This window comes from Triplophysa dalaica, unplaced genomic scaffold (assembly GCF_015846415.1).
Source record: "Triplophysa dalaica isolate WHDGS20190420 unplaced genomic scaffold, ASM1584641v1 Contig6, whole genome shotgun sequence".
NCBI classification, from domain to species: Eukaryota; Metazoa; Chordata; class Actinopteri; order Cypriniformes; family Nemacheilidae; genus Triplophysa; species Triplophysa dalaica.
The window spans coordinates 255610-273728 of NW_026622640.1; the positions used below are offsets into that span (position 1 = coordinate 255610).

The 18119-nt window shown below is 34.2% G+C and overlaps 1 protein-coding gene across 1 annotated transcript; it reads left to right on the forward strand.

The window, feature by feature from the left end:
- The first annotated feature begins 829 nt into the window (after positions 1 to 829).
- Positions 830 to 14131, forward strand: LOC130416994 (uncharacterized). The gene is made up of 5 exons (XM_056742341.1): positions 830 to 1842; positions 2060 to 2082; positions 3887 to 4542; positions 5695 to 11461; positions 14104 to 14131. Exons 1-5 carry the CDS (start codon positions 1792 to 1794, stop codon positions 14129 to 14131), a joined length of 6525 nt encoding a protein of 2174 aa, XP_056598319.1. The 5' UTR covers positions 830 to 1791.
- The last annotated feature ends 3988 nt before the right edge of the window (positions 14132 to 18119 follow it).

Below are 18119 nucleotides of genomic sequence, written 5' to 3' on the forward strand. Positions count from 1 at the left end.
TTTAATTTTTTTAGAGGCATTTATTTTTTGTTTTACAGTCAAAATGTTAAACATGTTAGGTGTGTGGTTGTATAGCTATATTGAAAGTTTTATATGCACTTTTTGAAGTTTTTGAAGTTGTTTTTATTAAAAGATGTTGTTTATGTGCAACTGAGTCCTGTAATTGATTGACGGGTACCTCCTAGAGTTCAGGATGACTTTTGGGGATTGTTATATTATCATTTCTAAGATTGTTCATTTACAAAAAGTTAACATGCTAATTAAAGTCAATGACTGTTTACTTAACCATTTTTGATAAATGTTCAAATATGCTTCATTGATGTTCTTAAACTTATAGACTTGTAATTTTTATGTTTCAATAATGTGTTATCATGGTTATTTAGTGCATTCATTACTTATGGCTGAGAATGTTTTTATTATGGTTCCATCATTAATTATGGTCGTTACAACATCTGTGGCTTTCAAAACCATGTATTTTTTGTATTGATCATGAACTTAAACTTAAAATTAAATTTTATTCCTAAAGTTAAGGCGGTTTTCAGATAACATTCACTTTTGGTTTACATTAATATTGTAATTCTTTCATGTTACAGTTAATGGTGTTTGTAATGGTCAAACTAGCAGGTTAATTTTTACACAGCATTAATAACGTCTTTATATACTCTATAAAAAAGTTTTACTTTAATATATACTTTAGCAGCATTTTAATGTTTTAGCCACTAGGGGGCACATATTTTGTTACAATAGACTTCTCTCCGTTTTTGACCGGAAGAAAGGAAATCCATTTCGACTCTTTCTACACAGGTAACGCACGTGTGTGTGTGTCTCTTTGTATTGTAATATTGTTGGCTAGTATATTAATTTCAAAACCAAATAAACTGCTAATGTGCGATTACACATTATGTTGTAATACTGATAGTACATGTTTTGTTAGATATTGAGAAGGAATCGTAATTATTGAGTGCGTCACGCATGTAACCGTAAATTTGCGTTCACGTTCGATGTTGTTATTATACGGATGTTTAGACGCGAACAATGTCAAAATAATTTAAGCTTTATAAACATTGGCTTATATATAATGTATTCGAATGTATACGTTTACACAGATGATAGTTTATTTGTTGATAGTGAGGGGCCGTCTGCAAACAACATGAAACTGAACAAAACAATGTTTTATCATTAGATTTTTTTAATTGTTAATAAAAAACAAGCATAAATTGTGCAATTGAGTACAGATACACCAGCTTAATGTTTAATAAACAGAATAATCATATCATAATGTATGTCCTACTGCACCGTGTTGGAATGTCATTTGTTAACTGTGCGGGGATCATGTTTCTGCGTCGGTCTTGCGGCGTAGCCTACGCAGAGACGCGTACCCTTGTGTAACATCGCGTCAAACCCTACGCAGAGCGCAAGCTCTATGATTGGTCGGCTTGTACCCCGCCCTTCAGATCAAAACCCCCGCGATTGCGTCGGCTTTATTTATACGCATTAATGTGTGAATTATCTAAATAAACAACATATTCTGCTGTAGTTAGCATATCAAGCTGCAAAAGTGAATTTTTACTGCCGCTATAACCGCTAATGCTTCTCAAACAGCGTACACAACGAGCCGCTTCTTCTTTGGCTCTTGTTTTGGTTACACAAACAACACGCTTGTTGACACTGACGCCTAGTGGCTATTGCTTGTCGACGCGGACAACGACGCACAAGTATAAAGGAAAACCGGCGCGTTGCCTGTGGCGTAGCCCCGACGCACAAACATGATCCGTGAGCACGTTAAATGGGATGATCTGGTTATTACTTATTCTGCTTACGATATACTGGAGCAATACCATGGTAACTAGCAATTATGCTTATAAATTCCGCTCTTGTACTTTATTACAATAAAGCTGTTTGTTACAGAATATTAATAGCATATATTAATTAGTTTTGGGTGCGAATAGACAGGAGTGCACGTGGACATGCGTTCTGTATCATATATGTTTTAAACACATGTAATTATGAAACATGTATGTTAGTATTCGTGTTAAGTATATATTTTTTTATGTTGCAGAAAAAAGTGAAAGCGAATTTGAGGTAAGATTTAATCAATGTATTTGTATTGTTATAGATATTTCATAGTGAATTATTTGGTCAATCGAGATAATAGATGCACTTTTGTCAATGTTTTTTCATTGAATCAGTATTACTTTTGCACCCAGTGATGTTTGAAAGTATGAAATTACATGACAGCACACTTATGTAGTTAGTTAGGTCCATGCTTCTATGGCAAGTACTTGTTTACTAATGCAGTAAGATATGTTAAGTTAAATTTTATTATGCGTTATGGTAAGATTACAATGGGAGATTTGCCAATGTAACTTAGAGTAAAGATTGAGACATTTCATATTAAAAGTGTTGTTTGTCAAGGTTCATTTCATTAAATCGGTATTACTTTTACACCATAAGTTGATGTTAAAAAGTAAGAAATTTGATAAAAACATATGTATGTAGTTCAGTTATTGAGTTAGTTGGTCTATTTAAGTTTATGGTTCATTGGTTAAAACATGATCGGTTGGATTTGTTTTAAAACGAAAGTGAATTGTATTTAAATATTATTCATAATGATGATTTTGCATATTTATGGTTCATTTAAATTCAGGTAACCAGACGTGTCTGTTTTTTGTGACATCGCTAAGCACATGATTTCAGGTGTGTCCTCCTGAAGTTGTGTTTCTGGGGATGCATAAATACAAAATATGTCTTGAGCCATATTCAGATGGTAATTGTTTTTAATAGGGACTTAAGATATTTTCACCATTTATGGAACGATTCCTTTCTGACTACAGAATGTCTGCATTTTTGTCCCACCAACCACGTAAAAATCCCCAGCCAATATAGCTACTCTTTTTTTAAGTTTGTTTGGCAATTAAATTGTTGTCTAAATCCACATGTCAGAGTTTAAAACAGGTGTTAATTCCAAAATATATTTTGTACCTCTTTCTGACCATTTTAAATCATTGTATAAAGTTGCTTTTCATGAGATTTAGTTATTAGATTGTGATGCATTAAATGTAGTAAATGGAAGCATCAATGTCACAATACGATTTGCATTGCATATGCACCTGCAGCACTTTTGCAAACTGAGAGAGCTAATGTCACCAATGGATAGAATGCATGGAATAGGAGATGATAAGAACAGAAACAAGACAAAATAAATATAAAAATATTTGAAATAAGCATTTTTAAATAATGATTTTATTCCATTGTAATTTTTATAAAAAAGTGTCAATTGTCATGTTGAATGTAAATTGTGTGTATGCAATATTATAAATTCAAACATCTATTGTGAATTTATGTCAGTCCATGCGGATTTATTTTTGCAAACCTCTTCATGAGAAACATTATTGTCTGAATAGGGTTATTGGCACATCAGTAAAACCTACATGTCATCCATCATGTCAAAACATGTGCTTCATATAGATGTGTCTATTGGGTTAATGACAAAAGATGTGCATATGCTAGATGTTTGCGTGATTTCATGTTGATTTAGAATTAAGTGTTAAGTTACGTTTTTGCAAGTATCTTTTAAACACAAGATTATCATAAATCAGGTACATATTTTGACATCATGCATGACTCGCATAGGTTGGCATAATAAGTGCAAAATACACATATTGTATTTTTGAAAATTAAGAAATGCAACATCAGAAGGTTGCAGGTGAAATGCATATTATGTCCATGAGCACAGACACATCTGGTCACTTTATGCTGAAAATCTAATGAAACTAAAACAAAAATTGTAATATTAGGCATTGCACTATGAAAAAAAAATCTATCTTGTATTTCTGATGATATACTGTATTTTACTCATGTGTCACTTTTTTTTTTATGTGTGCAGAATGCCGCGTACGAAGCAGAGCTTGCGATCAAAGATGGCCAAGAAAAGGATGGCGGACCGGATGGCTGCTGATGCTGCAGAGGTTGTGCCACCTCTTAAAAAAATGGCACAAATAACTGAACATTGTGTGTATCACAATGGGCCTACTCAAAAACCTTCTGAAAAACCTACTCAAAAACCTACTCAAAAACCTACTCAAAAACCTTCTGAAAAACCTACTCAAAAACCTTCTCAAAAACCTTCTCAAAAACCTTCTGAAAAACCTACTCAAAAGCCTATTGAAAAACCTACTGAAAAGACTGTCCAAATGCCTATTAATAACTGTGATGAAAATTCTAACATGAATGCTGTTTTTGATTTGTTTCCTCAGAAACATTACATCACAGGTTCTTTCCATCAAGGAGATGCTCGTTATGTCCAGAATTATGGGAAGCAATGTGCAGTTAACAGTTTAACTGCAATTCTGATGTCTAAATTGAAAAATGTTTTTCAGTGGAGCACCAGTGATATTAATTCTGTGTTGTTGCATGGTGATCAGTTTTATTCAGACATCAAAGCTGCTGGTAAGATCAGTGACCACATTAATGGATACATGTATGTCGAGGAGCTGCCAGACTCACACACACTGAATGATTGTAGTTTTGCAATAAACTATGGTACAACTTTAAGTGGTTTCTTTGGTGTTTATAAATATCAGAAAGATATGCGTGATGTTTACATGTCTTTAGATAAAGCACTGGCTCGAGCATTTCAGAATTTTGATGCATGTTTGGTAAATATCCAGCGAAGCATATGTGCAGCAGTCAGACAAGGCTCCTGGTATGCAGTGATCGATCCACATTCACGAAATCCTGACGGAACATTAGCATGTGAGGGTAAGAGTGTAGTGGTTTACCACCATAACATGACATCACTGTGCACGCATTTTAAGAAGCTTGGAGCATCACTGGAGGCTGACGGTACTCCCTTTGAAGTAACTGGGGTAAATGCAAACATGATTGATGTGCCTTCTGTCTCTGTGTACAGTCCAGTAGTCGAGACGAATGCTGAAGCTAAACAAGAGGGAAAAATTGAAATGGAAGTCGATGTTAGCCCCAATCCTGGTTTCATTGATGTCACAAGCACACACAAGCTATTTGTAAATGAAACATGTGTTCAACACACACCTGAAGTAATTTGTGTGGAGTCAACAAATGAAAATACAAGTGATGTTGAATTTATTTCCCAAACTGTCAATGAAACTTTTCAGTTTAGTCCATTAACAGTGCAGCAACAAAAAAGTATTTGTTTAAAGTTGAACATGGTAAACATTGTCAGAGAACAGAATGATGCAAGTGTGACTGATGAAATGGCTGAGCCTTGTGTAACTAAAAGTATTGTAGGAGATGGAAATTGTTTTTTCCGAGCAGTAACCTATGCTGTATCTCAGGATGAGACAGAACATAGAAGAATGAGACGAGCTGTTGTCACACACATACTGCAGAATGAATCAAACTACACACAGTATCTCCGAGAAGGACACAGTTCTGTAGCAGACTACATTTCCACATCAAGGATGAAATATCTCGGTGTTTGGGCAACAGAACTTGAGATTCAGGCTACTAGCGATTTAATTGGTGTTGACATATTTACATACAGTGATGATAAATGGCTTAAATATTCATCCTCAAATGTCTCATCGAAGAGACATGTCTGTCAAAGCAATGGAATTTACCTGAAACATGTCAATAGCTGTCATTATGAAGTTGTTTTATGTGTGAAAACCAATAATAGTAGCTGTGCCTCCTTTTGTAAATCTCTATCTGAAGATGATTCATTAAAACGTACACCATACTCACGTAAGCAGTACAGAGAGAAACTCCAATACACCACCAAAAATGACTTTCAACAGAAGAAAAACATCACTGCTAAGAAAAGATATCAAGAGGATGAAACTTACAAAGATAAACTGATGAAATTCAGCACTGAGAAATACAAGACAAATGAACAGCATCAAGAAAAGATCAAACAATATAGTAAAGATAGATATAAATTTGATGATTTGCATCGTGAGGTTGTGAAAAGGTTTAGCACAGAGAAGTATGCTAATGATGAAATACACAAACAAGCTGTGAAAGAATTTAGCCACCGAAAATACCATGAGAATGAAATACACAAACAAGCTGTGAAAGAATTTAGCCACCGAAAATACCATGAGAATGAAATACACAGAAACAGTGTTATAGATTATAATATACAGAAATATAGAATTGATGATGGCTTTGCCAATAGGATCAAAATAAGAAACACTGAAAGAAGATGTGAGACACAGATGAATAAAAAGGACATTGACTTTGTGATGGAACAGTTTAAAGATAAAATATCTACAGGTCCTGAATATGTTTGTTCAGTTTGTCATCGCTGTTGCTTTAAAATGCAGGTTAAACACTGCAAAATAGATACATACTTTCAAAAGTCAGCACAATGCAGGTATGTTGCAGAAAAATGTGTAACATTTAATTATGTACATGAGTGTGATCAAGACTGTTGTGAAGACTGTGTTTACAGAAACAGCTCAGCTGCATCTTTGTGGATTTGTCACACATGTGATAGAAAAATTTCTCAATGTAAAATGCCTGCTGAAAGTGTAGCAAATAATCTTGCTCTGGATCCTATTCCTCCTGAACTGAGCTGCTTAAATTCTCTTGAGGAACATCTAATAGCAAAGCACATTCCATTCATGAAAATGCTGGCATTACCACGTGGAGGACAGAATGGTGTTCATGGACCAGTGACTTGTGTTCCATCTAATGTTACAGATGTTGTGAATGTTTTACCAAGATCAGAAAATGATGATTTGATGATTCGTGTAAAGCTCAAGAGGAAATTAACATATAAAGGGCATTATGAGTATAAATATGTACATACTGAAAAGATAAAGACAGCGCTGGCATACTTAAAGGATAATAACAAGTGGTATACAGATGTGGACTTTAATGAAACTTGGGTTAATCCTCTGAGTAAAACAGAAGAAGAGATTGTTGAGGAAATTGACAATAATGAGCAACTTTCAGAGAATTGTCAGGACATGTGTGTTGAGACAGAGAACAAAACTGAGAATGAAGATGATGAGATGACTGATGAGACACTTCATGATAGACAACAGCATGGATTATATATGGACACATGCCTTCAACCAGTGGATATTGGACAAGAAATTTGTGATCAGCATTTTGATGGCATTATGTCACTTGCACCAGCGGAGGGCAATAATCCAGTGAGAATGTTAATGGATGAAACTAATGAGGCCAAATGTTTTCCAGTTCTATTCCCAAAGGGAACAGGAACATTTCATGAGTCAAGACAGGAAAAACTAACAATTTGTAAATACTTGAAAAATAGAATCCTAAACGCAGACGGACGTTTTGCTCAAAACCTAGATTACATATTTTATGGCCAATATTTGTCTGAGTTGAATCAAGTTATTTCAAATGTATCAATTGCTTTAAGGAAAGGTTATCATACTGATAACAAAACAAAAATTACTCCAGAGAAGCTGACAAACAAAGAATCACTTCAAAAGATTTTGAATTTTGATCAGGGTTACAAATTCTTAAAGCCAATAAGAGGATCACCGAGTTTCTGGAGCTCCTGCCAACGAGACCTTTTCGCAATTTTGCGTCAACAAGGCCTACCATCGTTTTTTGCGTCATTTTCATCCGCTGACTTGCGCTGGCCAGAGCTAATGCAGACTATTGCGAGACAAGAGGGCTGTGAAACTCCTATTGATGAACTGGACTGGTCTGAGAGATGTGGAATGCTTAAACGAAATCCAGTAATTGCTGCTCGTATGTTTGATCATAGATTTCACTGCTTTCTGAAAGATGTGATTATGTCACCAGCTCAACCAATCGGGAAAGTAATTGATTATTTCTATCGTGTAGAATTTCAGCAGCGTGGATCACCTCATACACACTGTCTGTTTTGGGTTGAAAATGCCCCTCAGGTTGACAAAGATGATGATAAAGATGTTGTTGCATTTGTTGATCAGTATGTCACTTGTGAAATGCCATCTGAGGAAGATGAACTGTATGAAATTGTGAGCAGTGTCCAACAACACAGCAAAAGACATTCAAAAACATGTAGAAAGAAAGGAACTGTGTGTAGATTTAACTTTCCACGTCCACCGAGCAAAAATACTTTCATTACAAGAAGCAGTAATACTGATAAGGATAAAAAGGGAGCTGATGATAAAAAACATGAAAATTCAAACAACTGTAAAGAAATATCAAGTGAGGTAGCTGAATCTATATTAAAACAAGTAAAAGAATGTTTGTTGAATAGTGATGCTGTATTTGACTCAGTTGACTCTATGTTTGCGTATCTTGGTATAAATCAAGAAATATTTGAAGCAGCGTACAACAAACTGACGAAGAAAACAAGTGTTCTGTTGAAGAGAAAGCCAAGTGACGTGTGGGTGAATCAGTATAATCCAGATCTGTTACGCTGCTGGAATGCAAATATGGACATACAGTTTGTTGTTGATGCTTACTCTTGTGTTGTTTATATAATTTCCTACATTTCCAAAGCTGAGAGAGAAATGGGATTGCTGCTGGCTAACGCTCAGAAAGAAGCACACAGTCAAGGTAATATGGATGCGAAACAAGCTTTAAGAAAACTTGGAAGTGTGTTTTTACATAATCGAGAGGTTTCAGCTCAAGAGAGTATTTATCGGTTGACAAACATGAGATTAAAAGAAGCATCAAGGAAAGTGGTTTTCATTCCAACTGGTCCTAATACAGTGAAAATGAGTTTACCATTAAACGTAATGCAGAAAAAAGCTGAATGTGCAGAAAACGACAGTGATGAGATATGGATGAAAAGCATCACAGACAGATACAGAGCTCGACCAAACACAAATCAATTTACTGGAATGTGTTTAGCAACTTTTGCTTCAGAATACAGAGTTTTGAGTAAATCTGAAACCTCATGTTCAGACAGAGTAACACTGGAAAATGACATGGGATTTGTGAGAAAAAGAACTCGCACAGGCTTTGCTGTTGTACGATACGCACGTTTTTCACCCACTAAAAATCCAGAAAATTATTTTCAAAGTATTTTGGAATTATTTTTGCCTCATTTTTCTCAAAGCCAACTGAAACCACCAACTTTTACCTCCCATAAGGATTTTTATGAGACTGGATATGTAAACATTAATGATGAGCTTGAGTCAGTGAAAATGATTGTGGACACAAACATGGCAAAATTTGAAAAAGAAGCAGACACAATACAGAGAGCTCAAGATGATCTAGATAAACATGGACCAATGGAAGATGCTTGGGCTGAAATCTGTCCAGAAGCTGAACTTGAGCGTTTAGAATGTCTTGAGAATAAACAACAAATAGAAACAGAAAAAGATGATGATGTCATACCTGATCTATTACCAAACGAAGGTGTTTCCAAAATAGAAAACAATCCTTCTGCTATGACAAAACAAGATGCTATGGCATTACTACGATCATTGAATGAAAAACAGTCACAAATCTTTTATAAAGTACGTCAATGGTGTTTAGCAAAAGTACAAGGTGAGTCCCCAGATCCATTTCACTTGTTCATATCTGGTCCAGGAGGCGTGGGAAAGTCTGTACTGATTAAAGCAATCCAGTATGAAAGCAGTCGCATCCTTTCAAAGCTGTCAGAGAATCCAGATGAGACACACGTGCTGTTAACAGCGCCCACTGGTGTTGCTGCTTATAATATAAACGCTGCTACAATCCACAGCACTTTCTCTATCGGAACAAATGCATCACTGCCATATCAACCGCTTGGAGATGAAAAAATTAATTCATTGAGAGCCAAATTTGGAAAACTGCAAATTTTGATAATAGATGAAATTTCAATGGTTGATCATAAACTCCTTGCATATATTCATGGAAGATTGAGACAAATCAAACAAACAGGTGATTATTCTGCATTTGGAAAAGTCTGTGTCATTGCAGTCGGAGATTTTTATCAGCTGTCACCTGTTAAAGGAAAACCACTTTACACTGAACCAATAAACAGTGTGAATCTTTGGGAAACCAACTTCAGTTTCGTTGAACTTAAAGAGATTATGAGACAAAAGGACAAAAGGTTTGCAGAATTATTAAATCGTTTGAGAGTACATAAAAAAGGTGAACCAATGCTTGAACAAGATGTTGCTATGCTTAAACAATGTGAAACTGGTGATGGAGATGAAAGCACAGCTCTCCACATTTACGCTACTAACAGAGAAGTTGATGAACATAATATAAAGATGTTGTGTAAATTGTGTTCTGACACAGTAACTATAAATGCCAAAGACTTTGAGAAAAATGTTAAAACTGGCCGAATGGAAAGAAAAGATGGGTTTCATGTCAGAATTCATAACAGTTCTTTAGAGAAATCTCTTGAGTTAGCTGTTGATGCTCGAGTAATGCTGCTGAAGAACATTAATGTTTCTGATGGGCTTGTGAATGGAGTTTTTGGGACAATTAAAGAATTCTGTTATGATGATGATGAAACATTTCCAGCCAAAATGTATATTGATTTTGATGATGAAAGAATTGGTAAAGAAGCCAGAAGTAAAAACCCATGTTTAAAACCTGGATTGGAGAAATGTACACCAATTGAACCTGCAGAAGAAAAAGTCACAAGCGCTGGGGGCATCAGAATACAGTATTCCCTGAAACTTGCTTATGCATGTACAGTTCACAAAGTACAAGGTCTCACAGTGAATAAAGCTGTTGTGTCAATGAAGAAGATATTTGCTCCAGGACAAGCTTATGTTGCATTGAGTCGTGTGACTTCTCCTGATGGACTGATAATAGAAGATTTTCAGGAGAAAGTTATTTTTGCAAAAGATAACATTGTACAAGCTTTGCAGAGTATGCCACCGTTCATTCTTCCATGTGAAACAACAGTAAGTTCAACATTTCAAATGATATTACACAATGTGCAAGGGCTTATTCCACATATCTCAGACATTCGACATGACAGTAGATATTTTCAAGCAGATATGATTTGTGTGACAGAGACATGGCTAAAACCAAACTATTATGATAATGATATCAGACTTGCTGGATACTATTTTCATGACAAAGCACGAAGTGATGCATATGACACAAGCCAAGATGTTTTTGCTAAACTAAAAGAGGAAAATCATGGTGGTGTGGGTGTATATCACAGAGAGAATGTAGAAGTTACTGTACTTGATTTACCATGTATTAACATTGAATGTCTAATGTGCAGGGTTGAACATTTAAACACAACTGTTGCAGTCGTGTACAGACCTCCATCATATAATTTACTGTTGTTTAGAGAGAACTTGATTAACTTCATCAATGAAATCAACAGTTTACAAGGAGGCAAAATCATTCTTGGAGATTTCAATGAAAACCTTCTCAAAAAATCAACTATTCATGATGTCATGCAGCAGTTTGGCTTCAGACAAATAGTTTACAGTGCAACAACTGAGAGTGGCACATTGATTGATCATGTTTACATAAAAGATGTTGAGTTGAATAAAATAAAGATTGACATAATGCCCACATACTTTAGCTACCATGACTGCATTGTGCTAAAATGGCTATTTTAATGTGCCAGAGGGACACAAATTTATGAAATCACATAAAGCTAAACAAAAAAGGTGAAGAAATACTTAAAGAAAAGGTTACTATAATTAAACAAAGTGAAACAGTTCATTGTGCTGATACACTGTACATATTTATGCCACTAATGAAGTTAATGAAGATAATATAAAGGTCTGAAAAGAATGAACTTGGATAAAGTTAACAGTGATGCATATTTAATTACATTATAGATGTATTGCACTGAAATTTTTAGAATAAAGAAATCGTCCAACAGTATGGGGGGGAGGGGGATACAGGGGTAGGGCTTAAAATATGGACGGCCCCTGTGGGAGTTTTTGCTGCCTTCACATGCTATCGAATTATTGTGAGTATGAATTTAATTTATTTATTTTCTTATTTAGTTATATATTTTTGTATTATTCTTTTTAAGAAAATATTTTTAGTCAATTTATCTGAAACTACAAAGTATAAGAATATTTTCTAAAGAAATAGCTAATCATCATAACCATCCTTCCCTTCATTGAGATGCCAATATTACTGGACAACTAAACAATGAAACATGCCTAACTGTTAAAGTTTCAGTAGATGAAAAATGACATGCACTCTATCTCAGATGAGATCATTTAGACAGCTTGAGCAGAGCATCCATTAACTGTTCCCCAGTATGCTGCCAGTTCCTTTGATATCATGTGTCTGTTGTTGCTAAGTAACCATGAGTTTCTTTTGCTGTGAAAACAAAGATGTAAACCTGACAATAACTCTGCTAGTAGATTTATTTAAGCTGTGATCATCTGTGTCTTCAGCTTTACTAAGCGTATCATTCTGAAAACTTGACATATTCTTATGGTAATGTGCTGCTGATGCACCTAGAAAAACTCTGCATTTAAAACTTACTTGTTTAAAAGACACAAAATGTGCATAGCGATTTAAAATCTTTTCACTGCACATAACAAACCACAACAGATAGAACAAAAGTCATTCATTATAAAACATCACATATGGGCTATGTGTGATGACTAACTGCATATGTGAATATGTGGATCCGATCAGATTGTTGGATGTATTTACAAAAACTGCACATAAGCAACTATACTGCATACGATCAACCAACCATAAGAAATGTATTTCCCTGTACTCCAATCAAATGATCATATGATCAAACGATCTTTGGATGTAGCCTATATTATCTTCAGTAATTTTACTGCATAGGCTTACAATCCGCTGACCAGAAGTTAAGTATTTTCCTGTACTGCAATTAAATGACCATATTACATACTACTTTTTTGTTAAACATGTGCAGTGAAAAGGCAGCATAAGCAGCACATTTCCAATAGCATGTGAAGGCAGCATTGGGATTATTTTGTTTCTATGATTACTAGTTGTTAGAGTCTGTAAATCTAAATGTAGATTTATATTTTCCTATCTGAATATTTAATTTTTTTAACCTAATATAATAAGGTAATTTATTTAATAACCTTTACCAAATTTATATACTACTCAAACATTGTGCTACTTTTCATTGTATTCTTTTATGTTTTTGTTCATTATTATTTTATTTTTATTTGTGTCTTTTTCATTCATTCATTCATTGAAATATTATATTTATTAATTTGTTTTATTTATTTTATTCTTCAAAATGTATATGTAATGTCTATCTACATATCATGAATGTGTATGTAGTCTTAAAGCAGAACAGTAACATCAACATATAAAGGAAGGAGAAAAACAAAAGGACAAATGTGAACTCAAAAAAATATTTTCAAAATCTGTTGGTTCATTGGCATCCTTATCCCAACACTTCAAATCGTAATAAACAGGTGAAAATATATTTTATCTTTTTGGCCATGACTTTTATTATATTAACATGTCCAATGTATAACATATGTTTGTGTTACAAATATATGTAACATAGATGTATATAGTAGGCTTTACTTAAAACAATTTTCTAATCAGAATCTCATTTTCTACAGATACACCAAATCTTCTATGCTGTTTTGATGACAACGTCATCTTTGTTACAACAACATTCCATTATTCTCAACTCCATAACCAGCAGACATTTCCAGTTTCTATAAAATCAAGAAAGAAGAGTTCGATTGCACAGAATATTGGACGTATCACTTCATCACAACCATCATCTTGGACTGTTGACTGAAGGCAAGTTTGGTTGATAGATTTACATTCCAGTTACAAAATATTGACTTTACAGTACATCTGTTGGACTCCGTTTAGGTTCAGAAGACAAACCTAGGTTTTTTCAAAACTATCTGAATGAATGACTTTCGGCTCATTGCAACTTTTAAATTTTATTCATGACTCTCAGAAGAGGAAACCAGCATAATTTTGTCCTGTTACATTATTACACTAATTTTAGTGTTATATGCCAAATAATCTGAAATGTTAACTGCTCACTGACTTTTTTAAATCTAAATTTTATTCACAGACTCCATTGATTCAAACCAGTTCCAATGCATCTTCAGCTGTGCCGATTTAGCAACAGTCCCAACTCATCTTCAATTCCACCAATTCACATCAAGTATCAAGATCTCTTACCCAGGTTCAACTGTCATTCACCATCACGTTCATTTAGAACAACACTGTTCTCAACTTTACTTACACCACACAAAGCTGTGGTTACACCCTACCGTACCTTTAATCTGCATCAGGTCTGCAGTTGGCCTTCATCCTGGTCCTGCTCTGAGTCGCCATTTTCTTCCTGCTTTCATCATGTATCTGTTTGCTTTGTGGTTGTGTATTATGTGTACTTTTAATTTTTTCAATACAATGAAAATGAATGAATGAATAAAAAGCATTTTTTTTTAATTTCATCCAATGGGGTACCTCCATATGGGTATATGATGTACTTTCACTTAAATATTAACCAGATAAAGCACATTTGTTCTAATAGCAGTAAGGTTACTTTTCACCAAGTGATAATGATATGTTTACCAACGAAACTTTCAGCAAACTGACAACACCACTGTTCAGCATTTTGATCAAGCCTCAAGTACTTAGTATTATTTGTAAATGTGGTATTAAATGTATAGCTCACTAAACGCTCTTCTTTATAGTTGGTGTTGACATATTGGTTGGATAATTCAACTCATTTTGTTAACCCCAATCCTGGATGTATTTTGAGTAAAAACACAATTGTTCCTCATGTAGCTATGTGTGCTCGATGTAACAAAGGTGGATAAGATTTTAGCAAACAAACACCATTGCCCTGTTTTAATAAACCCTGTTACATATTTTTCTTATTGTTTAAAATTCCACATTTATGAATGAATATGACAAATGTACCTTTTTTCTTTTCTTATTATATATTTTTGAAATAACATAAGACATGAAGAAATGCATTTTAGTTTTTTCAACTATTATTATTAATTTTTATAATTTATTTTTGTATGTACTAAACCATTATTGATGTTTCAGTGTTTCTGTCTGATTTATTTTATGAATTTCTATATTCTGTCATTAAAAATATTTTCCATAGACCACAATTGGTTTGATTTAATATGTAGTTCTATCTATAAAAACAAACACTTTGCTATGTCAATACATGAACAATTAAAAATCCTTGATATTGTGTCCTTTGATGTACCCAGCAGTTTTGTTAAGATTTAAAATAAATGAAAGCTTTTAATACTATTTAAATTCAATATCATGCAGTTTTTTCTTTTTATTTATTGCTTCACAAAAAAGAAGAAAAAATCATTAAATGTTTTTTTACAATCACATTTATATATTTATATAAATACATATTTGAATAGATCAGTATTTTTTAAGTAACAATATATTTGGTGGGCTGGATTGTGTGTCCAGAAACACATGTATCTAGAAGAATAGATATTAAAGAATATCGGTAACCAAAAATGTTGGCTTCCTAATGACTTGCATCAGTTTTGTTTTCATACAATGAGAACCAACTGGTTTTAAATATAAACATTCTTCAAAATACCTTCTTTTGTGTTCTGAAGAAGAATAAACAATGGATTATAATAAGCAAGTTAGTGCTACTCTGCTGCCATCTAGTGGCTAAAATACAACATTAAAATAATGATCTTTTTTACTGTTATAAAATGTTGCATGGCTGTTTATCTCAACTCAAGTTTGTTTTTCACTATTTGTATTGTAACAAAGCAGCTGATCATGAGGTAAAATGTCTATAAGCAAAACAATACATTTGTGAAAGGAAAGTAAGAACAGCATATTGAAACATTACACACATTCATTCAACTCACTCACTCACTCACACACACACGCACACGCACACATGTTGGGCTTCCATGTTTTATGGGGTCATATCATAGGTGTAATTGTTTTTATACTGTACAAACTGTACTGTATATTCTAAAAACAGAGGAAACAAACACAAACTATTAATTCCTATAGAATTGAATATATTACGTAGAATGATTACATTTAAAATGAATTTAAAACAATTAAATTCTAAAGCTGATGGTATCAGTCCCCAGTCAGGCAAATGCAAAATAATATGCACTGTGGCAAGGAACCCAAAAAACTGCAGTTGAGATACAAAACCTTGGATGAACTCTGACCCGACCAGGGAAACCAGTTTCACGTCTATCAAAACTGCAGCATGCCTATGTATTGCCTTCACCACAGCCTGATGAGGGAATATTTATGAATAAATAAAACACAGACACAGGGCTGCTGCTTCACCATCAGAGTCTCTGTATTTTCTGATTAGCGCGCCCCCGATATTGACAAGACACCCACTCATGCTAAATTCAATGGTATCATCAATACTCTATTTACAAACTTTGGAACCACAACATCTATAAGCTCGACAGTGTTTAAGATCATCTCATGTATATTTGTGCTCAACAAAAAGTCAATTTATTTTTAAAGGTGTATCAAGCTTCAGGTACACATACTGATGTTCATGTTAGAAAGGTTGCTGTTACAGCCACACAAACGAAAAAGTTCAATGTTTTTTGATAATTATGATCCAGAGTGCAGTATCTAGAGCGCAATAACAAACTGTAGTGTATTTTTCAATATCAATGAGACCCACAGTATTTTACATAAAGCTTAATTATGCTGTTGCTTTATTATTATAAAGCCACCGGGTGGTGCATGCACGTCACTTTTTTGGGGGTCCTTAAAGTGTCACCTTTAATAAAAATGTGAAATAATACATTTTATTTAAATAGCACTTGTCACAATGTGGATTGTTACAAAGCAACCTTACAGTAGAATAGAAAACTGAATAAAACTAAGGTTAAATAACCAAGGTGATTTAATAAAATAAAAGCAGTCTAGTGAGCAGCCTACATGGTCTTGTGGCAAAAAACCCAAACTCCAATGTCCAATGATAAATATATGGAGAGAAACATAGAGAAGACTCTCAGTCAAGAGGTACAGTTATCCTCTGATGTATCACAACTGCACTCAGTGACTTTAATAATAATTATTGAGTAAATATTTAAGAATATCAGAGGAAGCTTATTAAATGAGATAAAACAAATTGCTTTGTTAAAAAGATAAATAATTTAACTTAGAAATTGTTAGCATAGAAAAATGACAGGAATTACAAGTATCTGCTCATGCAAGCTTAAACACACATGCACGTATACTAAAATCATGTGTTGTTCCTAAATGTCCCTGTATCAAACGAACAAGTTGAAAAAGCCTGTGAAAATGTAATTCATAGATGTGATAGACTATATACAGGCAATATACTTCAAAAACTGTTTTTTAATAGTGATCTTGTCCATAGGTTGGCTATAAGACCACAAATGAGCCAATGAGTGATTCTCTGCTTCCATCTAGTGGTTATGATGGAAACAATGCAGGCCGCCACTGTCACTAAGACGAACTGATGATGATATGTACAAATTGCAGTGCTCCTGTGACAGTATTTGTAAATTTTGAAACATCAAAGAACCAAAGGAGTAGTTTTTACGTTTTGTAAAGGGGCAAGGGTGTTTTCAAATGCAAGTAGTCTAAAGTTCCTGTACTGAGACGTTTATTTTCAAGTTGTCATTGAGCTGTGAGAATTGTCGGATTTTGTTAAGGAAAAATTACGTAGCGCTTTCATATGCAAGTTATTTGAATTACCAGCGACGATCCAGTGCGGAGATATTTATTTTTGAATCGAATATGTATTTTTGTTTACTAAGAGCCTCTTAGTGATGCTGTGCTGTCATCTAGTTGCTATAATGGACACAAGACCATGTATGTATTGATACGGAGCCCGGGAGAGGACAGGCGCGGTTCACTTAGTTTTGTCGTGGCCACGAGATATTAACTCGTGGGAACGTGATAATATGATGAGACCACGACATATTATCTCGAGGGAACGTGATATTATGTTGTCGCCACGACATCAGCTTGTTGAGGTAACGATATCCGTTTCTCGTGCCCACGACTTCTTATGTTGAGGGAACGACATCCTTATCTTGTGGTCACGACTTAAATGCGTGCGCGTCTAAGCACCTGGAACTATCAGAAATAGATAGGGCTATCATCATATTTATTTTTAATTAAGATATATCGCTGAACTTATTAAAAACACACACATTCGTTTCCTTTTAGTCGTTTTAATTTTTTCCTGTGATAAATGAACAGGTTTAATTGCGATATGGCTGGGATGTCAGAAGCATATTTTTTACAATATT